The sequence below is a fragment of the Peromyscus maniculatus genome, chromosome 6 (genome assembly GCF_049852395.1).
Source record: "Peromyscus maniculatus bairdii isolate BWxNUB_F1_BW_parent chromosome 6, HU_Pman_BW_mat_3.1, whole genome shotgun sequence".
NCBI lineage: Eukaryota > Metazoa > Chordata > Mammalia > Rodentia > Cricetidae > Peromyscus > Peromyscus maniculatus.
The window spans coordinates 90,109,608-90,136,544 of record NC_134857.1 but is presented as its reverse complement, the minus strand read 5'-3'; the positions used below and the strand labels follow the sequence as shown (position 1 = coordinate 90,136,544).

Sequence of the window (26,937 nt, the reverse complement as noted above, 5' to 3'; positions counted from 1 at the left end):
ATCATTATTAATTAAGATTAATGAGAAGTGGGCCATAAACTATTGAATTATTGAACAGAATAAAAGGATTTGCAGTCATATAATATTTTTACAGAAGAAAAAAAGGAAAAAAAAGGGTTGTCTAAGAACCTGGGTCAGGCAGTTTAGTAAACTGCAGACAGTCTTTAATACCTGGCCAAACGTGGATGGTATTTTAGTTACATTTTTACAGTCTTAGGCAGGTAAATCTTCCTAAGACGCTCCTGAGTAGAATTAAGGAGCACCACCGTGGATCTTTTCCAATTCCTGGCTTTCTGCTCTCTGTAGTTTAGTCTAATCCACCCCTGCTTTAGCTGTCATTGACCTTCAGGTACAACAAGCAAATAAGATGATTCTAAACAAAAGAAATCTCTAAGCTTCCCTTATCGCAGCCGACACAGTGGTGTCAACAATCCAACTCGGAAATAATGAGTGTGGGCCAGCCATTCCAATTACCAAGGAAACAGGCTGTAGAGATGGCTTACAAGCAGCATTTGGATATAGCTTGTCTGGCATACATGAAAATCAGAACAAAATTAATGCCTTGTAATCTGGAATCTGAAAGTCATTTAGGATTGGAACTTAATGACGAAGAAAAACAAAGAGTTTGATTAACCAGGCTATTGAAACCCAAGGGAAGAAGCTCTGGTCCCAAGCACCAAATACAGCCTTCTCTGTGAGACATCAGCTAATTTAAAATAAGCTTTCAAGTCTGCTTGTGTTTCATATCCTTTCTGATAAATATTTTATTCCACACTATACTGTGGTTCATATGCAGAAGAGCATAATGTAACATAGATATTGAGATACTGAATTACTCCTGGGGAATGGCTCAAATCCACACACCAATACTTACAGCAATGGGAACTATGCAATGTAATACAACACAATAAACTGTGTCTGCTACAGATTGTATAACCTTTTTTTTTTTTAAAGATACTCCCTACATCTTAGAACCTCCTCCATCTTCTGAAAGAATCTGTTACCATCATATGAAATACTTCTTCTTGGCAAGTATCCACTTGGCATTTCCCAGCTTAGGTCTATAGCATACCTCTATCTTGAGTTCTCTAGCACACATGCATGTCCTATTTTGTAAGCTATTTTAGATCAGTTGAGTCATTTTATTTTGAAGTGTCTTAAAACTACCATGACTGAGTCTTTTAAGATTCAAAATAAGGTTACGTGCCCTTCTTTGTGAGTTCTACCTTAAACATTGTGCCTTGCTCTATTAAATTGTTTTATGAGAATCCAAGTCTGTCTTTTGTAAAAGTAAAACATTTAATTTAAAAATATTTATAATACCTAAATATCACTGATTATACCTAAATATCACTGATTATCTGCTTATTGAATTTATTGAATACACAATTCCAAAAATTAAAAATAAAGATTCAAAATAAATTTATTCAACATATGAACACAAAGTAGTGCTAACTTCAACTAGCTCAGCAGCTTCTTCAACAACTGGTAATTATTTGCTAAACCTGGCAAAAGGTCTTTGCTTATAACAGAAGGTTTTCTCTTTCTTGTCTTTATTTATTTATTCAAATATCCTTAAGCTGGTTTCTTTTCTTTTTAGTTTCTGTGTTTTTGCTGTTAATAATTCTCAATTACCTCTTTTGAACCATTATAGTCTGAGCTTTTCTGAAAAGATTTCCAGGTGTGGAAGAAAAGAAAAAAAAAGAAAGGAAGGAAGGAAGGAAGGAAGGAAGGAAGGAAGGAAGGAAGGAAGGAAGGAAGGAAGGAAGAAAGAAAGAAAGAAAGAAAGAAAGAAAGAAAGAAAGAAAGAAAGAAAGAAAGAAAGAAAGAAAGAAAGAAAGAAAGAAAGAAAGAAAGAAAATAACATAGGCATGTGTATGCATCCCTAACAGTGACATTTGTGAGTGATACACAGATTTTGTGACACTTATTTGAACTCTGGGACATGTATCTTTACTTCCCTTTCCAGGGGACCAGTGAATAAATTTTTATGGTCTCGGATACAAATTATTTAAAATGGAATGTCTATTCACTTTAGTATAATCATGGCTTTAGAAGATCTACAGCTCATGATGGTGCCACTAGCTTTTATCATCCCTAACATTCCCTGCTAAAGGACTTCCTTGGGCTGAACCAAGGCGACACAGAGCTGCACTGACTGACCCCTTCCAATGGCCATTCCTTTCATCCTTCTTATGTGTCTTCTCTGATGAGAGTTCCCTTTGCTACTTTCAATGTCTGGAGGGCTAGCAGTTATCATTGGCCCTGCAGCATTTTTTAAGTGTCATATAAACTGTAACACTGTGAAGAAGCCTCATTATCACCTAAAGAAGTTCTGCAGGCATGTCTTGCAGAGATGTGGAGTGCCCGTGCACGCTTTCATCATGCTGGAGCTGTGCCTGTCATTCATCATCTGTACACCCACTTGCTACATCCTTTCTAGGTTTTTATTATATAAAGAACCTCCTCTGGTCAAGCTCACTCTCTGCTCTCTCTCACAGCCTGATGGGTGCAAGGCATATAAGTTACTTCCAGCAGTGAGGATGCCTGGATCTTGGTTACCAATTTGACAAGAGTTTCCATTTTTTCAAGACATGTCCATGCTGCCTGTCCTTTGCTTTTAAATTTCAAATGTGCCATTTATGTCTATAGATTTCTTCCTATTTCTTGTTCTCTCAGCTCAAGATGTTTTGATTTCTTTAAGGCACTGATCTCTATCTTGAAATGGTTTTGAGATAAGGCATTCAAGCTGGCTGAGCTTGTAAGCCTTCTTATACTCAATTTTAACTCATTTGTATTCCTAAGTGATTTCTGTTATTTTACAGAAAGATAAAGTATATATCATTTGACTGATAGCTACATCAATGATTCTTCCCTCTCAAACTAATCAAAGATCTTAGCAGCTACAAATGTATCTTGTGTCATATATCTAAATTCTATATTAGTTAAAGAAACTACCTAAGTGGGAAAAAAATAGACTTGTAGCCTCTTCTAAGAAAATAAAATTTCTTCACTGTTAATAGTGTGTATATAATATGTATATATGGTCTGTATGACATATACACACCATACTTATTAATAAAATTATTTTATTATTTTATTAATAAATTATTATTGAGATTTTTATAAATTGACAGAATTAATAAATGCATTCTAATCAAAATAAATTTCTCTGCGATATCAACTGTTGTATGCAGCAAAAATATAAAATAACTAATGCTTGTCTAATGTAATGAATGAGAACTATCATTACACAGATAATTTATAATAGCAGAAAATATAAACAAATTTTAAATTGACTTTATATTAAACTTTGTATGAAATACACCTAAATGTAGGAGGTATTTTATTAATAAACACTTTTCTGTCCCATAATTTATAATGACACAAAATAGCTTAGTGAAGAGACAGAGGACAAAAGAAGAGGATCACATAGTAAAGATGTCATTTGCCATTGAGACAACACACTCAAACACCCATACAAGCAACTGAAAGTTATAATTGAGTTGGCCATTGCTTTAAGAATCATGAGTAGTATAGACTCTAAAATATTATCTTAAACTTACAAACCTCATTTATAATGAGCAATAGCATTTGAGCAATGTAAAACTTCATTGGAATTCTTCAACCTGGAAAATTAGGATTTTGCTAAAGCCTACACTATTATTCTCCTTAAATAATTTTCAATGGGTAACATTGTTAAGAAATTATAGAGTTAAACTAACTTAACAGTAGAAAATGGGAATTATAGATTGAAAAGAAATAATCAATATTTACCATTAAGCTTTTAAATTTTCTATTTTCTGCAATGTGAAAAAAGCCATCTCTTGTTAAAATCTTGATGTGTTTTGCTTCATTATTGTACCTGTGGGCAATGAATAACTTATGAATATAAATGTGTTTTTAATCAGTAGAAATCAATAATTACCAGAGGGCATGCCCCAATAACATTATAGGAATTAATTCTGAAGACAAAATATATACTTATGCCAATACAATGGTGACAGCTAATTAACAAAATGTATTTACCAGGTGGGTTGAAGATATAACCAATATTGAAGTGAAAGAAGATTTGGATGTGACTAATCATTGTGCTTAATTTACTTAGTAAGTTCAGTTTGAGAGTACAAAAAAGGACAAAATCTAGCAATTTGTATTCTTAGAATTTACTAGAAATACACACATATCAAATAAACAAAATATAATGTTATGAAAGAAATCCATTATGCCAATTAACAGCCTATAACACCCATTACTGTTTTCCTTACAGATATTTTCCAGTATTAATGAACTGTCTGGATAATTGCATTATTTCTGCTGTAATTAGAACCTTGGTTTTCAACTTCAGCGTTAGAGGTGTCACATGACCTCCACAGTTATGAACACAGGAAATCTATTTCTACAAAAGCACTTGGCCTACTTACTTAATGCTAATTGCATATTCTCCGGACTCCTTGGTCCTGAGCCTCACAAGGTAAGTGCTATTCACCCTGTTAATGAGTTCAGTTTCTGCCTGCAATCTTTCCATTGGTCCAGCATACCTGGCAAAACACAGGAAAACAAAAAGATTGGATAAATGTATCTGAAAAGAGAGGCTAAATATAATTATCTGTCATGGTTTTACTTGTATGCTAATTACACTGCTTTAAATAATAATTCAGAAAGTCTCGTTAATATGTCTAAACACAAATGTGGTACAATGTTACATTAGCAAAATAAACAGTGCCTAAAGACCCAGTGAGCACCAGTGAATATCCAATAAACACAAGGGACAAAGACAAAGAAAAGACTCAGAAGATACTAGACCAGAAAGACTGTTTAGGACAGCTGTGGCAAGTTTAGGAACACATAGGGAGAAGACTATGGGAGGCATGGCCCTGCAGAAGACACAGACAGACAGACAGACACACACACACACACACACACACACACAACTTCACCTTTCCTATGTATATTTTCAAATATCTTTTGAGGACCTTTTTTAAAAGACTCTGGTATAATTTAAACTATTTTAAAATAATTACTATTTGGATGTGAGATTAATTATCTTAGTTCATAAATTTTGACAAATTTCTAGAGAAGCAGGAAGTAATGAAGGAATTATTTTCAAAAGCAGATACTTTTTCAAAACCAGAGTTCAAGTTTCCCTAGACTATATGGGCCTTAAGCACAGCCGAATTCCATCAAAACAATAACCATCATAGCAAAATACCTAAACTCTGGGTGAAATTATTCTTGTATGACTCTTTGTATCAAATGTAAGCATACCACATAGGGGCAAGTAATATCAAAGATCCAGAACAATTGAAATTAAAAGGGAACTACCTTTGGATTGGCTCTTTTCAAGCTATTCATGAATTAATATTCCAGAAAACTGACTCACATATCGAATCATAAACTCAGCATAAACTTCAGCCTTTAATCTACACCATTTATTTAATATGTACACAGAAGACATTTAAGGAAAGTTTGTGAAGACAGGTGCAGGCAATCTTGCACCAATTATAAAGGGGAGTTAATGGCATTTTGTAGCAATGGCACCTTTTTTTAAAGGCAGTTATGATAACCTATGACCTATTAAGATCTAGTAGAGTCGGCTTCATGCTTACCTCATCAGCCGTATTTCTTCTAACCTCTGCATCTCTACTCTCCAGCCTTCTATATCTAGAGATTGTCAGTTTCCTTATGCTTGTAAGGTCCCTCATAGACCATGCTCTTGCATGGACACACACTTCTATCAACACAATTGATCTTGTCATCCAGGTTTAGAGAGTCATCCTGTCTATCCATCTAAAGAACTGTCCTGCATATGTAACCCTCACTCCAGCATTCTGATTACAGTATCCCTATTGTCGTGGCCATCACCACAAATATATGTTATATATGTGTGTGTATGTGTGTATGTATATATACATATATATGTACACAAAAGTTGTGTTAATATAATTAAAATATAGTTTAAAAATTGTAATCTACACTACAATGAAAAGCAGTAGTCCATCATATGAGCTTTCTACTCCAAGTCCTGGGTCAAATATTTAACCTGTTTTTTCCTTATTTCTACATAGATATTTTAAACAATTATGTTTTTATTACAATTCATTAACTTACAACTCTGAGCATAAGGAAGGGAAGCCACTTTTCTTCAGACATACTCTGTGACAGATTATTGTGAAGCCAAGTCATCATCAGGCCCATTTTGAGCAGGGTAGTAGTTAAAAATATTTAACTTGTAAAAAGGTAAACACAAACTTTTTTTCTGTTTAGGCTGTTTTCTTTCCAAATTATCTACATAAACTCCCTAACAATACATTTTCAATGTTATATACTCTACTTGCAAAGTTCTCACTCTTAATCCAATGGCTTCTGAGTCCCCAACTCACTTAAACTAATTGATTCTTCCTGTCCACTAAGCCTGCTGCCCCCTTCCTGGATTCTGCATTTTTCTTTGCCTTGGAGTAAAAATTCATCATTAAGTTTCCTATGCATAGAGTATGGGATGCAATACTTTGAAGCCCAACACTTACGAAATACTTCATTTTACCCAACACTTAATTTGTACTTTGGTTGGGATAGAATTCCAAGTGAGAAATAATTTTACCTCTTAAATATTAAATGACATTACATTGTTATCTTTTAACTTCCAGTTGATTTCATTCTAATTTCTGACTCATTGGATGTGACCTGATATTTTTTCTCTTGGAAAATTTTGGATTTTGTATTTTCTATACTAAAAAAAATTAATGATAAAATAATTTCTTATGGATTCAGCAGCATCTCCAAACTGTATACATGGCATTTAACTCTGGAAAATTTTGTATTATTTCTTTAGTAATTGATGCCCTTAGGCATTTATTTTTCTTTAGGAAGTTCTTATAAGTTGAATACTAACAAGAATTCATGTCAACTATTTAATTTTAAAACATTTCTCCCATCTTATTTCTTTCTTTGGTATTTTTGAAATTTTTTTCAACATTTTCCCAAGCTCCTATACTTCTTAATTGATGAAAGCATTTCCATTTTACCTATGATGGGATGTCTCACACAGCCTTGATGCAGGGAGAGGGGCTTGGACCTGCCTCAACTGAATGTACCAGGCTCTGCTGACTCTCCACAGGAGGCCTTACCTTTTTGGAGGAGTTAAGGGGTGGGGGAGGCTGAGGGGGTGGAAGGAGGGAAGAGAGAGGCATCTGTGTTTGGTATGTAAAATGAATAAAAAATTTCTTAATAAAAATAGGGAGAAAAGCGTTCCCATTTTCTTATCATTCCTCTTACAAAATATTTGTTATGTACTTACTTCAAAGTTTTCCTCAAATGTCTGGTTTCACTTTTTTGTTTGTTCATATATAAGGAAGCTGAATCCAGGAACGAGGGAGGGTCCTATGTGTGCAGGTCCAAAAGTACACCACTGTGCAGAAGTCTGCTAATTTGGCAAAAATCTGATAATTGGGCTGGGAGATATCCAAATGTTAGGGGTTTGGATTTTTACTGAGTTTATTCAGTTTCTTTAGAGTTCTTTAAACTCATTTCTGCATTCAAAGAAAGGGTACAGTGTGAGAGGAACTGCTCCATGCCAGATCTAAGCTATGTGAAGGAAACAGGGTTTCTCACCTTTGATATAAAGACTTTCCTTAATCTAAGTGGTTTTCAGAGCGCCATCTCCCCAGTCTCTGTTAGGCCTGGCCTTTCCAAGTCAGAGCCCTGTGTGGTTCTGTTTTCCCATGTAATACACCTAACAACATTGTCTCTTGGCAGTGTAAAAATGCAGGTTATTTGACACTGGGAAAAAACCATAGGGGCCTTGGCATCTACCACATTCAGACTTCAAGAAGCTCCCCTATCTTCAACTTCAGACCATATCCCAGCATTTCATATATCTCATGCATAAAACATGGGCTATTGAAAGAAGTCTTGTTGATTTTATTTTATTTCATAGTCTATAGACACAATATTTACTTGACAGGATAAACCTACTTTAAAGATGGAAATAAATAACAGATAATATAAACAGATGCTGTTGAGTCTCATATTCCTAAAATTCAAAGTTACTTGAGTAGTTTATAATTGTTCCCAAGTTGAAGACATTTTACATGAAACCATCTACTTGAATGAACTGTCTAGATTGCTCAAGAGAAGAAAATGTAATTTAGAATTTTTACTCTGAAATGTCTTTGTTAATTCCTATATTTAAAGTGTTTCCTTTGTCTTGGCATCTTGATGTTATTCTAACTGGTTATATTTTCAACAGAATTTTACACACTAGCAAGAGTACATTTTAAAAAGAAGCACTTTGTATAAACCTGCCCACTCTCTTGTGTCTCAACAGTTCTCAGATACCTGACTGGCTTATTTAATAAAATCCATGTGGTTGGAAACATTAGTATTTATCTCTAAAATTATTGACCTTTTAACTATAAAATCTAGTTGTATGGAAGAAAACTTCACTTCTGTCATTAATATGGTTTTAAATCCCACAGAAACAAAAATTTGGAAATTGTTGTCAGAGATGTTCAAATGTATCAAAGACTGCCAATTTGATCCAATTTGTTTGGCAAGCTCAGGGCTAAAGCCAAGAAGAGTGCAGTAGAGACTGTGGATAATGACAAGGAGGCAAATGTCAGTGCTGTGAGCCAGCAAGAGGCTTGGGGATAATTCCATACACTTTCTACAAATTGGCTATACCACAAAGGAATCAGAAAAAATTATATATATATATATATATATATATATATATATATATATCATACATGTTAGATACTTAGGTGCTATCCACATTTGCAAACTGAGCTAGTGCTATAGAGCCTCAAGATACTACATTCATATATACATTCAAATGACATCATATCTGGGAGCACAGACAAATATCAGGGAAAAGAGGTTCATTCATTTTCAGAAAAGTCAAACACAAATCCAGGGAAACATATACAACCCAGCAAAATGCCCAGGTTTTGTAATTTGAGGGGCAAGATGGCAATGAACAAGGGCACCACTTAGAGTCTTGGGGCTACAGCAAACTGGTGCCACGGCCTTCACCGTTTTCTCCCTCAATAAAAACAATGACAGTAGATCTCTGCATCTGCTTCCACCAGTCACTGGATGAGAGTTCTATCATGACAGAGTAGGTCAGCTTTCTCTCGACCATTGCCAGTAGTCTATTGTGGAGGTATCTTTGTGGATTTCTGAGGGCCTCTCTAGCATTCTGCTTCTTCCTATTCCCATGGGGTCTTCATTTATCATGGTATCTCTTTCTTTGTTCTCCCACTCTGTTCCTGATCCAGCTGGGACCTCCCACTCCCCTAAGCTCTCTTTCCCTCTACCCCAGACCCCTGCCCTCCATTACCCCCAGGTGAAGCTCCAGGAGTTGAGCAAGAGATATTGAGACCATGATTGGAAAAAGCACAGGGACAAATAGCCAAACTAGTGGAAACACATGAACTGTGAACCAATAGCTGAGGAGCCCCCATGGATCTGGACCAGGCCCTCTGGATAAGTGAGACAGTTGATTAGCTTGAACTGTTTGGGAGGCCTCCAGGCAGCGGGACCAGGACCTGTCCTCAGTGCATGAGCTGGCTGTTTGGAACCTGGGACTTATACAGGGACACTTGGCTCAGCCTGGGAGGAGGGGACTGGACCTGCCTAGACTGAATCTACCAGGTTGAACTCAATCCCCAGGGGAGTCTTTGCCCTGGAGGAGATGGGAATGGGGGTTGGGCTGGAGGGGAAGTGGGGGGGGGTGGGGGAGAACAAGGGAATCCGTGGTTGATATGTAAAATTAAATTAATTATAAAATAAAAATACAAAAAACAATGACAGTAATATCTTCCATATAGGAATTTGGGGAAAAGTTTTGTTACAGGACAAACAGAAATGAGAAATGGTATACAACCTCACATTTAATGTGAAATAAAATACTTAAAGTAGTAAGTGCATATAAAATACTCAGCATATATTACTTATTATGACATAATGAAGTCTTAACTATTCTGCTTCCTGTGTGTAGTTTTAAAATTGAAAATATCTAAAAAATAACAACCACTGTCCATTGCCATCTTTGATTCTGCTACTTATACTACCATCATCTCAGTGGTAAACATGCTCGCTCCATCTAGACCTGTCATGTGGCTGTTTTCTCCTAGTTGAAACATTCCCTCCAGGAGGGAGAGGGGGGCTCAGGAGGGAGAGGGGGGCTCAGGAGGGAGAGGGGGCTTCAGGAGAGAGGGGGGCTCAGGAGGGAGAGAGGGGGCTCAGGAGGGAGAGGGGGGCTCAGGAGGGAGAGGGGGCTCAGGAGAGAGGGGGGGCTCAGGAGAGGGGGGGGCTCAGGAGAGAGGGGGGGCTCAGGAGGGAGAGGGGGCTTCAGGAGAGAGGGGGTTTAGGAGGGAGAGGGGGCTCAGGAGGGAGAGGGGGGCTCAGGAGAGAGAGGGGGCTCAGGAGAGAGGGGGTTTAGGAGGGAGAGGGGGCTCAGGAGAGGGGGGGCTCAGGAGGGAGAGGGGGGCTCAGGAGGGAGAGGGGGGCTCAGGAGGGAGAGGGGGGCTCAGGAGGGAGAGGGGGCTCAGGAGAGAGGGGGGGGCTCAGGAGAGGGGGGTGCTCAGGAGAGAGGGGGGGCTCAGGAGGGAGAGGGGGCTTCAGGAGAGAGGGGGTTTAGGAGGGAGAGGGGGCTCAGGAGGGAGAGGGGGGCTCAGGAGAGAGAGGGGGCTCAGGAGAGAGGGGGTTTAGGAGGGAGAGGGGGCTCAGGAGAGGGGGGGCTCAGGAGGGAGAGGGGGGCTCAGGAGGGAGAGGGGGGCTCAGGAGGGAGAGGGGGGCTCAGGAGGGAGAGGGGGGCTCAGGAGGCTCAGGAGGTAAACTAAAGGTCACATTTCTGGGAGAACAGAACCTTGGAATTATCTCAAGGGCCCCGTTCTACCAGTCAAGGAAGGAGTGAACAGCTGCTAGAGGAGGGAGACTGGATAGCTGGTCAGGGAGAAATTATTAGACTGTTAAGGTAGTCCCAGGGGTGTCACTTTCCTAAGTGGTCACCTGCGTTAAGGTGGGACTGTCACTGATGAGGTTGCTTTAAGTCAACCCTGTTCCTTGTGAACTCTGTTTGAAATGCCAGTGAAAACTCACTAGGTCACGGAGATGGACACCTGTCCAATCATTACTTTGACCTGTTAAGGCCTCCCTTTCTGTGATGAGTAGACGTGTGTGTGCATCTTCCCAGATAAAGACTGTCACACAAGACCCAAATCAGACATGGATATATTTTATTTCCCTATTCGACACTGGCAACTACAATTTTAGTTACTATCTTTTAAAGGTAATTCTTAGTTTTAGATAGTATAATCACTTTTTTCTTCTCTGCTTCATGAGATTTATCTTTCCAAAATAGGAGATACATCAGGATACATCCCGTTTCTTTCTGTGGCTGTTACAGACATTTATGGTCACGTGCACTGACACACACACATACAGACACCACAATCCAATCATGATAGAGAATGTCCAGCAATATGCAAATTCATTATGATGTTTTGTTACATGTGAAAACACCTTTAGCAAGGACAAATGGAAATAGAACATGGTTTATAACCACACATTTAAGGTGTCCTCGAGCTAGGAGTATGGTATTTCAACTTAGCAACATAAACATTTTTAATACTTACCAGGGTTGGCAAGAATAATCTACTGGTTTAGGTACCTAGGACATAAAAAGGCAAAAATAGATTAAGTTTACTTAAGGGTAGCTTTCAGAAATCAATCATTAACTCAGCTCAGCTGACTCAGCTCTATAAAACCCTTAAGTAGCACAGTCCTGGAACTATCCACTAGCGACTTTACACAGAATGAATCATAGTGTATGTCAGATAAGTAGAAAATAATTCATTTTGCTTTATTTCATTCTTTCATGCATTTTTCTACTATACCTTCCAGGGAAGAGATAGAAGAAAAATATGAACTAGAAACTTTCAATATTTACCACAAGACAGTTTAATCCAACATAGAAAACTAAAATGAAAAGGTTATTAAAGAAACCAAATAGCACTTCCCTTCCCCAAGACAAAAAAGAAAAGAAAAGAAAAAAAAAGACATGTACAATAAACAGTACACACTGGATGTAGATCCTATTTTCCACAAATTCTAAACTCTGTTTTTAAAAGCTTCCAGCAGGGAAACATTTTATTCATCACATTGTGGAAAATATCCACACTTTCTTTTTTTCATATAGAGACTTGCACAAGTACAATTATTACGTTTTATGTGCAAATAAAGAAAGCATCTTCTAGTTGATGGTGGTAACTAGGAAATGAAGAAAGCCGAAGAATACGCACCAGTAGTCAAAAAATACCCAATACGTCAACACGCCACAGAAGAAGTGGCGATTTACAAGCTATTGAGGAAAAAGTAGAATATAGATAGTCTATTTTGAGTTTTAAAAACCTTCATGAATCAGCCAAGTCTTTGACAGACACAATCCATGATGTTCCTGGGTCTTTTACTTTGCAGGTTTGGGGACAAGTGGGTAAGAACTCCCACATATTCTACCTGGGTTCTCTCCTTTGGCTGGAAAAGGATGGATATCCAAGAACTGAAGAGTGACATATAATTTCACAATAGACAAACAACTCAGGCTATTCCATCCCCAAACTGCCTAGAGGAGCCTTTTCTTTTTCCATGGGCATGTTCTGTGGCTGTAATAAAACATTAACCAAAGGCAACTAAGGGGAGGAATACATATTTAACTTGTATTTCCAGATCATAATCCATCCTTTTGGAAAGTAGAAGTAGAAGCACAAGGCAGAAGCTTGAGGAGAAACCAAGGCTAGCTTGATAGCTTGCTGTCTGACTCATACTTAACTAGCTTTTATTCAGCCCAGGCACACCTGCCTAGGGATGGTGCTGCCCACGGAGGGCCAGGCCCTCTTGCACACTTCTCAATCAAGACAATCTCACACACATGACCACAGGCCAATCTTACATGAGCAATTTCTTATTGAGGTTCTCTCTTCTAAGATTACTAGAGTAGTTGACAATTAAAAACTAACTAATAATACAACCATCTTCTCATCTCCAATCCCATCTCACATACTCCTCCTAATTTCTCTTTAGTATACTTTGGAGCTTTGTTTTAACAGACACATCATTGTGCCACACTTAAGGCTGTAGATCACTTCTGGATACCTTTTCATCCTTTAAGTATATAGTTCCTTCAAGTACATAGTCCTCTAATGCCATCTTCAGCCTTCATCATAGATGTCTTATATTGTTAAATTTATGCTATGGACAAGTCAGGCTTTTAAATAACTTATTGGGAATATGTATATGTATGATAGATCCTTCCTAACCAGAAGTGTGGTTTGTAAAATTAGATGGGGCACTTGGATACACTTTCTCTGTATTTGTTGATATAGAAATATGAAGCAGGGATTAAATTTCTAAATTGACAGTGATTTTCTTGCAAAAAATTTGAACATACTAATTTTTATTATTTCAGGTATGAAGTTTCATGTTCTAGAATCTCTATCCAGTTCTTTAGTAACAGTTTCAAGTTCTAAGCTGAGGTTTCTAATCTACTCATTCATTAGGGACATATTTTCCTTTGTGTTCTGAACATGGATATACAGCTGATTTCTGAGTGTGATTTATGTTCCTCTGCTTCTTTATACATGGATGTTGTAAATGATATGCTATTTACATATCATATTTGCATATTTCAAGCTGTAATTGTGGCTTCTTATATTCCCACATAGTATGTCTCTTGTCTCAAAGCAGGAAGTTAACCTGGCTAAATTATAACTTTTAGATTGTCTCCTATGATAAGCAGTTGATGATTTGTCATTTAACTTCGTTTAGGCCAAGCTGAGGGATTTACTGGCTTCACTACCCAATCAGAGATTTTGAGTTTATACACAGAACTTGAGGTTTCTCCCTTCCATAACTCCATCCTTTGTAATGTTTTCTTCCACAAGTGCTGTGGTACTTCAAAGTCCATACTCCAATTCTTTAAGGCAGAGAACTGTGCGGTTTCTATCTGAAGTTTAGCCATACAGAATGCCATAACCCCATGACTGTATTCAAACCAGGAAACTCAAAAGCACTCCTGTTTCCACAGGTCAACCTTTTGCTAATTAGTAGCCTCAGACAGGTTTTCATGACTGTTTAGTATTTCATGATTTTCATTAAATATGATGTCTGAGAACTAGCAAAAGGAAAGCTAGTCTCTGACCATCAGTAGAAAGAAGCTTGTAGCTTTGGTTGCCACTGCTGTTAGTGTGGAATCCAATTGTCAATGCTTTTCACAGGCATTTGTATTTTCTCTCAGGTTGAACTTAATGTCATCTCCAATATCCTGGAGTTTCACTAAAATATATCTAGCTGTTGACGAATTTAAATTACTCATCTTTATTTTAAAAATTAGTTTTATCAAAAATTCTGGAAAGTTCTTGGCCATGACTTATTTGAATATTGCTTTTCTACAATTATCTTTAATCTCTTCTATTTGGTACATTTAAATCTTATTTCATTCTCCCTTACAGTTTCCATTGCCTAATCTCTCTGGACTGATTTTAGAAACTTCTTCAGATTTCTCTTCCAATTGTCTACTCAACCATGTCTGATAGGCCATCGAATGCACCCATTAAGGCCTTCCCTTCAATTATTAGATCTGAGTCTTTTATAGAGAAGCCCAGACAATCATAAAGTGTTGTAATCTCCTCATATCTACGTTTTAGTTTTTAGTTGCATTAAGTATAGACTTTTTCATTTAAGTATCTTGTCCTGTATCTACTTCATGAAACTAACTCTATATTCTGTGTCTGCTAACCTTAGCCTAAGGTGGTCTGTTTCCTCGCTGAATGGATGATTCCAACTGTTGAATTTCTATTCTCTGGAACTTTATCTGCAACAACCCATTGAAGGCTGTCTGTGAAGAGGCTAAAACCAGACAGACAATGTATTTTTACTTGGAGAACAACTGACGTCGGGTCATTTTAAATTACGTTTCTTGCTAAGGATGATTTAGATCACAGGGCTGGTATGAATTCCAGCCCTACATATGGATGACTTTTACATTAAGTTTAGGAATCACTAAGGGAGCATTCTCTCATGCTTGCCATCCCCCGCACCTACCTCTCTTTTCCTTTATCTAACCCAGAGCCAAGACCAACAGAATTCTCTCTTCTGTTAGGTGGAGTTTTACTGGAACATGCCCTGACAACTGCCAGATTCACATTTATCCAACTTTGTACCATGTTGCAGCCCAGCCTTTGTCTCCAATCACTCTATTGTCATAAATTAACTGCTTTATCTATGTCTCCCACCCTGGAGGGTGCCACTAGAATGTCTCAAAACTTTTGAAGACACAGGAATAATACACTTAGAAAAATAAATTTTCAACTCAGAATAGAATTCACAGCACTACTCACAGCCCCCTGATAACCAACATATACAAAGGGATGCAGTTTTCCAGCTCATGCAATGCTTTCCCCTCTTTAATCTGTCTACTTCCTTTCATTCAGCTTGTCCTATAGCTAAAATATAAGTATATAATGTCATTACATAAGTAGTTCGCTTTAGTAGCTATCTATTAACTTTAAGCTATAGGAGCATTCATATTTATCTGGCTGTTTTCTTCCTGGCTATGTATTACTGTGTATCTCTAGTATCTTAAAATATCTGAGTATGGTTTTCCTTCTAGGCAGTTACAGTAAGATTCCATAAGCTGATTTCATTCACTAATTGCCTATGTGCACTGAGGGATCCACATTTGCTTTTTTATCCTTTGTACATCCATTCAACAAATTTAAATATGCTTTTATGCCAGACTATCTTTAAAACAAAATTTCTAAAACTCATGTAAGATATAAACAGAAAATAGTGCTTTGTATATTAAATGCTTATTTAGGTTCCCAAATGTTGGGATGTTAAAAATCTCTTGCCATTTACTGTTATGTAAACATTATTGCTTCTATTTGTACCTATGAGATTCAACCTATCTATCACAACAAAGAGAACAGCAACTCTTTTCTTTTAATTCTCTTTGCTTTTCAAAAATAATTAAGCTTGGATAAATGGTGTAAGATTACATTCCCAAATTAAAGGTGACAGATATTACACTTGTAATATCAAAAAGAATGTGCAGTTGAGAAATACAGATGCCATGGGAATATAACAAGAATATTTAAGAATTTTGAGGGCATTTTCCCCTCAAGTAATCATGTGCATCATATTAATAGAGAAATTTCATTACTTTGCATTCACTAACTTTAAAATTGTGGAGAAAATTATGATGTTAAAATAATGCTATATAGAAATAAATCAACATAACAAAACACAAAGAAATACATTTGCATGATATTCACTCATGTATAATTGTCATTCATTCCCATTTTATCCACTTTCAGAAAAATTCATTATGAAATTAAATAAACAGGAAAGGATATTATGAAGCATAGAAAAAGTAGTCAGAGCCCTAGTTGAAGAATTTGTGAACTTTCTACTCTCTACCATCCTTTCTTTTTTTTAAATTTATTTATTAAATTTAATTTTACGTATCAGCCACGGATTCCCTTGTTCTCTCCCCTCCCCCCTCTACCCCCCCCCCGCCTTCCCCCCAGCCCACCCCCCATTCCCATCTCCTCAAGGGCAAAGACTCCCCCGGGTATTGAATTCAACCTGGTAGATTCAGTCCAGGCAGGTCCAGTCCCCTCCTCCCAGGCTGAGCCAAGTGTCCCTGTATAAGCCCCAGGTTCCAAACTGCCAGTTCATGCACTGAGGACAGGACCCGGTCCCACTGTCTGGATGCCTCCCAAGCAGATCAACTGGATCAGGCCCTCTGGATAAATTAGCTTGATCTACCATCCTTTCAAAGACACAAGCTGAAGTGTAATGACTACCTGTAACACGAGTGACCAGAAATAAGTCAGACCATACCATTTATGCCCAGAGAAAAGAAAACCTTGCCCAATACACTCTGTGACCTTCGGTTACTTCTCCTAGGGACCTTTAAACATTTTTGTAAACTTTAAGTTATATTTCCATCCTGCATATCTTTTCTTACATTTGAAGTATTTTTTGGCATAAAGTATTATCTATGGGATTATGCTCATGTAAGACCTGCCCTCCTTACAAAATATTAATAAAACTGATGAGAATCTAGGCAGTCACTATACTTTGAACCTTCTTGAACAGTTAATCATAGCATCAAAAGCAAAATTAAACTAGAAGGAAGTGAAATATAAGAACTTACACATGGAGATGGTTTGACAGCATCACTTGGGAAAAATCCAACCTCTCCTGAAGATAAATTCCGTCCCTAAATTGGAAAAAGAAAATACCATTGAGAACAAAATGATAATACCATGTTGTTGTTTATACAATGTTGTTCAACTTGGGATCCTTGGGGTTATTTACATATTGCATTTAGTACTCAGCATTAACTCATGGACCCAGAAGAAGAAGCAAAAGCAGAGACATTTTTCTTCACTGTTGATTTTCCATGTGGTTTCAGGTTATGGTTATAAAACAATCCATTTACTTGTCAACATACTATTTGACTTTGAGACCTTTGTATCTCTCAATCCTATATGGAGATGAAGTCTAATAAGGTTTGATGCTTAAAACATTATTACTGTATTTTACATAGTGTTCTGAGTTTTCATTAATTCTTGCAGTCATCTTTTATGGCAGAGTCGATTACTACCCTCAGTTTTGTAGAAGAGAGAAGCGAGGCATAGAGAAAGTAGAGGACTTCCCTGTGATGGTAGTGCTAACAGACTCCAGACCCTGAATTCAAACTCAGGCGTTCCTATTACAGCTTTATACAACCTCTCTATGCAAAGAATAAGGCCCATCAAAGAGGGTGTTGGAAAACAATACAGAAAGGTAGCTGGAGCCCCTCTATGACATCTAAATTTTATCACTGATGATGGTGTTGTGCCAAAGGTAGTGCATACTTTTAAACTCCATCAACATGAAAAATTTCTTATGAATTTGGAGATGAGAATGACATTAGGGAATTGGTACCATGGTGCGAGAAGAGAAACTGGAAGCGGAAGCATAGGCATTAAAGACACCACCACCTGTGGAACTTACCTGTGAACTAGATTTGAGCAGAGAATACTAGCAGAGTTAAAGACTAGGAGATAGGTCAGTTATTACTGCAGGAACTAATCAGATAACCTATTCAAATAGATAACATGAATCATACAGAGGAAGATCTAGGTAACATAGGAAAAAAAAAACTATGATGGGACAAAATGCAGAAAGAGGACATAATTAGACACTAGTGCTACCAGCAAGCAGGAAGAAGTCTTCAGGAAGGAAGATTCAGAAACTAGGGAGGGATGGAAGCACAGTAATTAAGACTGCAATGAAGTGCTTCTTCACTTATCTGTATTTACTGAGTATTTTATAGTACTTTAATAGAAGCCTGACATGAAAGAATAAGAATGTTGTTTAGTACATATCATCACCTAGATCTTTATATAGAAGTACACCACAATGCTGAAAGCAACCATACCCTTACAAAACTCAGAAGAAAAACAAAGGAGGTAATATTTCTTAGAGAAATAAAAATAATATGTTTGAAATTGCACTAAAAGAAATGTGTGTGTGTGTGTGTGTGTGTGTGTCAGACGAAAGGGCAGAGCTTTACAATTATTTTTTCTAAGCCATATTAGTCACTTCCCATTCTTTACTAGATCAGCACAAAAGATCTCAATCTAAAGAATTCAGAACAAAGGAGAAGCAATGATATTTTTGTAGGAGTAAATGATGGCCAATATCATACCATCCACTTCCTCAGCACCAAATCAGCACAGAGCCTCCTCATACTTACAGTCTGCTCCCCTTCCAAAGCTCATATGACCCACTTTCTCTTCTCTTATGTAAAGCATTTCGCAAGCTGCATATCCGCATTAGATCCACGACTAACTGACCCATGGCCCGTTCACATCCTCTTAATAGCATACAAAGTAGCAGTCCAAACTTAGTAGAATGGACAATTGTTATTCTACATGGTCATCTCCATGACTAGGCCATAGGTTCTTTGAGGTTGACTACAAGGTCTTAGTTGTTTTTGTGTAATCTGATGTTGGATGCATTGCAGGTATTTAATAAATGATTGCTAATTAAAGTATCTTTCTCTCAATCTGATAGTCCCTGCCAATGACTACTATGAGCTCAAATTATGTCACATTTGGCAAAAATACATCACACTTCATTTTTATATGCAGCTACTAAAAAAGCTGACTGTTTCTATACAACGGTATTCCTTCAGTGAAATTCTCTGACCTTTCTATAGCATTTTGTGTAATGAGTGTGTTAGAATATGTGTATGTGTGTATGGGGGTAGGGGGAAGAAAAATGTCACAAAACAGAAAGTAAGTCCATTGAATATGATAGTTTATGAAGATGTACTGACAACTACATATAAATTTTTTTTTCCACTTTAGAACAAGTGAGCTGGAAGAAATGCATGAATGGAAACAAGTCATCCTGATGATTGAAGAAGGGATAGTAGCTTCCTAAGAAACATCCTACAAGGAGCAAACATAATTTTCCAGACAAACTAGGATATCTTTAAAGTAATTAGTAGTAATTAATAATTATGTCAGGGTAAAAGGTTTAAGATGTGATTATTCTGGATCTCAGTGATGGCAAGTGCATGTAGAGATCACATCAAGAACTATATTGTTCACTTCACACCTTCACTTTCTAATGTGCTGGAACCAAAATGGAGTTTGCAGTGGAACTTTCTTCCTGCCAAGATGACAATTGGTGTACTGATTAAATAAAGTCTTGCACAAGACTGAGGGCCACATAGTAACATGTGAGACCAACACTGGTAAGCTATATTGAGGGAAGCGCATGGAAGCACAGGAAACATGAATTGCCATATGTTTAACATCACTGTCATGAACAGAGATGGTCAAGTAGCACAAATGGAGCAGGTGTCAATACATGGTAGCAAGATCCAGTTTCCAATTTTGACTGACATACTGGAAAATGTATCCATGTTAAAGAACATGAAAAATAAAAAGCAAGGCTCAGAAGCTGTCCAAGGAAAAAGATGTGTAATGGGGCACGGAAACATCTTGCGGAAGTGAAGATATTTATCTCTTTCTGTGAAGAGAACTTTGCCCTTTTTTATCTTGGGTTATCTGTTATCTGGGGGTTATTCTTTGCAGGAGGGTGGAGGTTACATGTGCATATATCCTAGGTTTTCATTCAATCAGAGAACCTGTTAAGCTAAATAAACTCTGGGTAGTTTTTTTTTTTTTTTAAAGAACAGTATTATTTATTTTTTATTACCTCACCTCAAAGATAGCACCCGAGCAGATTTCCCTGAACAGATTGCCAATGGTCACTGTCAACTGTGTTTTAATTTTTTTATAAAATTTCTCCTAATGAAATACCCTAGCAGTGCAGTTATACTTGTATAAGGATCCCACATGTCCCTTAAAGCAGAGAAATGAGAGGTACTGTGACCTATCTTATCAGATGAATGAAGTTAGAGTTCCTCTCTAATCTTGTAAGACATTTGTCTGAGTTCTGGGAGATAATGCACGCTATATTCAATGATTTTCATTTATTAAGGAAATAGCCACTCTACAACATTTGGAGGATTCAAAACAAAGCAGTGTGTAGGCGGGTTGTCTTCGTCTCCTTGGTGGATGTGTGTGGGATGCACGCTGGTAATTCATTAATACTAATGGGTGGACCAGCTGTCAATCCCTTACACATGGATGGAACTGCAGACTATAACTATGAAATAAACCATCTTCAAAGGCAATGATTTGGTGTACTTAATGTGATGATCTATCTATGAGAGTTTTACTAACCTTGATGAAAGACATATACCTGAATTTTCTACTTGTATACATTTATGAGCATTTTATTCTGGGTCAAATAATCAGCTTGTCATCTATTTTGTCTATTGCAAATGCCAGGCATAGTGAATAATCCCTAAGTTATTTTCCTGTCTGGTATTTGTTCTGTGAGTCCCTTAACATGTTCAAGGTCAAGTTGAAAACATTCCTGTTTTGTACTATGTGTCACCTGATATGCCATATGCTATCTTTGTATGCACGTATTCTGCAGGGAACCTTGCATCATGTGATGGGACTTTTGTAAATTTAACATTACAGGTCTGAGTCTTTTTATGAAATACTTTCTTTGCAAAGGACCTGAGAAAATAGGTCATGAATTGCATATGGTGAGAATAGAGGAAACTTTATGACTCATTAAATAAATTAAAGCAGACACAGAGAAAATATTGAATTACAATTCATATAATAATAATGCCCCTTTTCTTAAAAGCAGGTTGCATTCTGTAGAAAATATATTAAACTAAAATTATTGATAACTTTCTCTGCTATTCCTGAATATCACAAATACAAATGCATCGTCAGGTACTTACTTACTCCTAACTGACCTTAGGTTTTAACTATTCCTCACTTTTCCTCAAAAGACTCTACAGTGGATCATAATGAATTCAAGCTACTTTACATTTGCCAGTAGAAATAAACCTGTAATCTACCTGTAGAGAGAAGCACATTAATGCATGCCAGGATGCCATAGCAAAGACTGCATTTTTAAAACCACAGACAAGAAGGCTTCACATGACGGAGGATGTCCTCCAAAAATCTTAATCATAAATTGCTTGGCTTCTAACTTTGTGAAAAAAAAAGAGAACAAATTGCTTTAAGAAAAATATGACATCTCTTCCCTGTGGCTCATTTATCCCCCTAATACTATCTGGATTGGAGCTTTAATGCACTCCTAGAAAAGCTCAGAATGATTTGAAACAGATTTGGAAAGCCAAATGTAAAAAGGCTAGATGCATGGTTATTCATGAAAGGTGGGAAATTCTCCCCCATTTCAGTGCCCTAAACACTCAGAATATATGCATGGCAGTGTTGTGAGATTACTGAGCAGTTTATCTCCTGTGGCTAGTCACCAGAGCAACTTCCACCTTGCCCAGTCATATCTCCACTAACAGAAATAAATGGCTTGGCCACTGGGAGGGGAGAACATATAGCAAGGCCATGAATTATTGGAATATAGATGGTTAAAAATAGGAATTGGTGGACAGGTAGGTAAAAGATAGCTAAAAGTAGATTAGATAGGTAAATAGAATAGATGCAAGCACTTTTTTTTTAAAATCATTCTGCTGAGCTTTGTAAAGACAAGTAATGAAACCAATGGACCAATAACAGTAAGGAGAACAGTCTGAAACTGGCATTCACTAAAGAGTGACTCATGGCTACAGCTGTGGCCATATTGTAACTGTCACATTCTGTGACACACATGTCCTGGCTAGTTCTTAAAATGCATATAGAAGTAGTGTCACAGGAAGGGGGCACCAGAATAACTTGCTCTATTTCCTAGTCTGCTATAAAAAGCTATGCAACCATAGGCAAGTCACAGAGGTAAGCAATAATAATGACAAGATCTCCCATAAATGCCTCGTCAGGTTGTTTTAAGGATGAAGGAATTAATATGCACGGAAGACTTTTGAAGATGCTGAGTAGTCACTTTCTCTTTCATCCATAATATTGCTTTTCAATTATTCTCAAATTATTCTTCAAAAATTTCACTGCAAATTGACCATTCACATGTTATTAAATACAAATGCTTAAACCTATATATTTAACCCCATCACTCCCCTTGTATCCAGGCACATGTACTAAGTCAAAAATAACTTGGACTTTCATTTCAATGGGCAATCTACATTCTGGAGAGTCCACTGCTTTACACAAAGGTTTTCTTGTAGGTAAACACATTCTTTCATCATTCATTGTCTCCTAAACAGGGAGGAAGGTAGCTATTTTCCTACCAATGAACACTGACAGTTGTCAATGCCATTGTGTATAGTTAAGTACTGAAGGGTCACTCTGAAGAATACCAAAGTGTACATGTACACACACAAAAGAATGAAATGAAACCTGGCCTACTTTGTAATTTCATGTTGAAAAAGGTATTTAAATCTGGCTAGTGTATGAGATTTAAAAGCTCGTGAAGTGAAATAAAGACTTGAAATTCCTGTTTCTGATTCGTTTACATCTATCTACATAAAGAGCAATTCTGACTTAACGGTTATACATGACTTTGCCAAACTTGATCCTTGGGCCCCATCTTTGAAATCATACATTGGGTCAAGTCACCAAAATATATGACAAAATCCACAATTATATTCAATAGATTTTCTAATTCATGAGAAATTATTTCTCTTTGCTCCCTCCCTCTCTGGAATTTTGGCTGACAGAAATTAAAAAAACAAACAAACAAAAAAAAAACTTAAAATCAAAAGTTGTAAAATATATCCTGAGGGGGAAAAACATTAAAAAGCCAGAATCTATATTTGTACATTTGTTAGATGTGAGGTAAGTATAACCAGTGGAATAGTCTTCCCAATACATTTGAGAAATGTCTATAACAAGGTCTCTGTATTTCTCTAACAAAAAAAGAGAGTTCTGGTTATGGTTACTTGTACTGTGAGGTCTCCCTCCCAACTCTTACTGGGTAAGATGTACATGATGCAATCCTGACCCATATTCCCACAGCAGTGGGTTTTTGTTTTTGTTTTTGTTTTTTTTTTTTTCTGGTGAAATAAACAAGAAGTTTTATTGTTGGAAGAAAAACATCTAACAAGCTAAATTCAACCAGCACATTAGTGAGCCAAATTGCAAGCAGTTGCTCAACGCAAACCCTGCAAAGAAGAGCAAGATTTGGCTACATTTTGGAAAACATCCTATTTGGAGAAAAGCTGTGTAACTCCCCAAATTAATCCAGGCTCAACAAAGGCCCAAAGAAATGTTTTTCTAATCATGGCCAACAACAAGTATGGTTTTTTGCAGCCTTGGCAATTCTAATCAAAAGTAAGCACAAAGGAAATGTTCTAAGTACTAGTTCTCTGGGTTAAATGTTTATAAAACATTAGGCATTTTAAAATGAATTACTTCCTACTGAGAGCAAAATTAGCACTTTGATGAAAAGTTTGATGTTTCACTGTGTACAGTTCACTGTGCTAGGCATCTGTGAAATATAAAGGAACAGATATGGTCACTTTTCAAGAATCACTTGACAACACCAATTACCTTTTTTTTTTCCAATTTTGGTGTATTTTCATAGATTTTGATAGGTTTTAAGATCACAACGAACTCATGAAGTAATAATTTGCTGTGATCAGGGCATTTGGCGCCTGGTGTTCTGATTCTGGCCTTCTGATCTTAAATGTGTCACTCAGTCTCTTTCAATTTCAATATCCTCTTCCATGAAGCAGAGAATTGATCCAAGGATTCCCAAGGTTTCCAGGTCTGGCCAAATGTTCTAATTAGGCACCCTTCACAAGTTCTATAGGTTCCCAGTTGGTTATTGTTGCCCACCACCCCCCACCCCCCGCCACAGGATTTGGATCCAAAACTTGTTCATCAGGGATGGTAGGGGTCAGTCATGTAACCTGACAGCATTTACTGACAGAAGATAAGGACTTCCTCCAACTTTCGTTTTGACTCAGTATGAAGTTGTCTGTTTACTCAAGCACATAGGATTGGCTTGTTAAGAATTTGATATGACCACTGATCTGATTCTTTGGTGATTTGAACCATAAATAACTAAAATTCAACATGTTATAAATTCATAAATCATTTGGTTCAATGTCTTAAGGGGAATGTACATGCTCAAGCTCTAGTGAACTTATAATACACAATCCATAGGCACACCAGAGGCAATTCCAGACTGACAGCCCACAGAATGTACTTTTTGCTGACATGGTCTTTCAGTAATTGTGTGAGAATGTAGCTTACATGGAAGTAACATAACGGAAGAAATGGTTGACAGAATTTCTCAGAACTTTATCCCTAAGAGGTTCTCTTTGACTTCCTCCTAAAAGAGGACTCACCATCTGAATCTGTACTTAGGTGGCAGTAACCTCCTCAGAGTGCAGGACAACCTATGCTTTGTTCTGTACCAAATTCAGAAATGCAAGTAAAAATGCAAGTAAGAGAACTAACCATCAGTGTCCATCTCCTGAGTTAACAATTAGGCTCTCACTGTGTCAGGAGCTTTGCCAATTCCCAGAATACCGTCTGTACACTTGGAAACATTCTCGCAAACCCCGTCTATGATCTATTCAATCAAAGCCAGTTGGCAATTACCCAGGGAAAGTGTTTCTTACAATCCTTTACTAATGTCTATTATCTTCTGTAATCATCTCTCCAGGGCCCTCCTTGCTCCATTACAGTCATATGCCGCCTATTTCTCCTTTCCTGTAATTAGGGACCATGATGCTCTCAGGGTCAAAATACTCCATATTTTGAGGCAAATACCTGTCAAAATAAAGGTCTGGTGATTATAGGATATTCTGACTAACTAGGAATAGCTTTGTATCTACACACGTACAAGTTCAGTTTTGCCTTGATGGCTTCTCAGTCCATACAAGGACTGAGAGACAGAACAGAAGCACAGGTAAACTCAGATACTTCTTAACACCCAGCTCCCACACTCAACAGGGGTGCTGTATGATCAGAACTGAGTCTTCGGCTTCATGGAGAAATATCTTCATGGCAAGAATCCGACTTGAGAAAAATATCTCATTCCCCACAGAGACCATGATGCTGACTTCTTATAACATCAAAGAAATGAGTTGGTTTTGTTTTGGATTTAGGAATCTGTTTTTCTAACAAGAGGGATCTGATAATGTTTATAAACAATTCTTCAATGTTTCTATTTGCCCCTGACTTGGATACAGATAGACACTTGAACTTTAGATCAAGGGAAAAAACACACAGTTTTAGGAAATGCTCTCGGAGCTAATATTCTTATGTGTTCTACAGCTATTAGGAAAGTGTGGTCTTAATGCTTTACAGTTACTTCCATCGTTGCAGAGATGGAAGTTCATCTTCCCCTTCTCCCTTCTCCCTGCACTTCTCTCTTCTCTCCTGATCTAAGACTGTGGTAAGTTCTCATTGAGCCAAGTTCTTTGTCTGTAAACTGTTGACTGTTAACCACACCACCCTTGAGTTTGAATCCTTGAGATATCCTAGGTATTCCTCATCCACCAGCTCCCTGGAAAGGGCTCCTGGTCTCCACTAATATTGTACTTAAATCAGCCATTCCCTTCAGGAATTATCATTTTTACTTTACCATAAAATAATGAAGGAAAAGTTAAAGAAACTTCAGGAATCAAGTATAGGTATGTGAAGGGCGAAATAGTCTCCAAAAGCCCACATTGTCAGTGCAACTCTTTTTTTTTTCAAGGCTGAGGACCGAACCCAGGGCCTTGTGCTTGCTAGGCAAGCGCTCTACCACTGAACTAAATCCCCAACCCCTTTATACAAACTAAATGTGATGAATATGAAATTTAGATAAAAAAGTGAAAGTTCCAGAAAATCATTTTTCCACTCCTGGAAAATGAAGCACATTCTTCAAAATTGCTAATCATTACAGACATACAATTTTTTCCCTTTCAATTTCTTTTCATGTTTGCTTCCTATGAACCTCATAAAGTCCCCATGAGTCATTTAAAAGTCAACACTCCCATTTTATAGATGAGGAAGGTAAGAGTACATTCTGACAAGATGAATACCTTAGTGATCTTTCAAGTGACATGAAGTATAACTCGGAGGTAATGATGACCTTGAAATGTATGAGAAAGAAATGCTAGAAACAGTCTCTCTGAAGAGTTATATTGAGACACATTTTCTTCTAGGCCCTAGAAACAGATAAAAAATGATGGTCTCATCTTTCAGGGGAGCTCTAGCCAAGCAGACCAAGATGCAGTGTGGTAGGTGTGTTAGAAAACTATTTTTAAATAAGACCCTGAAGAAAATGCCCTTAGTATAGGGTAAGTGTATAATGGCAAAGAAGGTTTTAGCTAAGAAAATGAGACAGGGTAAAGATGAAGGCAGAGGGTAAAATATCTAAGGCTGGAGGTTTTGAGAAAGCATGAATCTTGTGAAG

The 26,937-nt window shown here is 37.3% G+C and overlaps 1 protein-coding gene across 2 annotated transcripts in view; it reads right to left on the bottom strand.

Annotated features, from left to right (window-relative positions):
- Positions 1–26,937, bottom strand: part of Vav3 (vav guanine nucleotide exchange factor 3) — a 336,756-nt gene that overhangs the window by 25,490 nt on the left and 284,329 nt on the right. For both annotated transcript variants that reach the window (XM_015998110.3, XM_006979446.3), the window contains exons 21-24: positions 17,222–17,287; positions 11,640–11,674; positions 4,425–4,541; positions 3,778–3,865 (exon numbers count right to left, since the gene is read on the bottom strand). In XM_015998110.3, the coding sequence (XP_015853596.1) occupies positions 3,778–3,865; positions 4,425–4,541; positions 11,640–11,674; positions 17,222–17,287 (306 nt within the window). The remainder of the gene's footprint in view (positions 1–3,777; positions 3,866–4,424; positions 4,542–11,639; positions 11,675–17,221; positions 17,288–26,937) is intronic.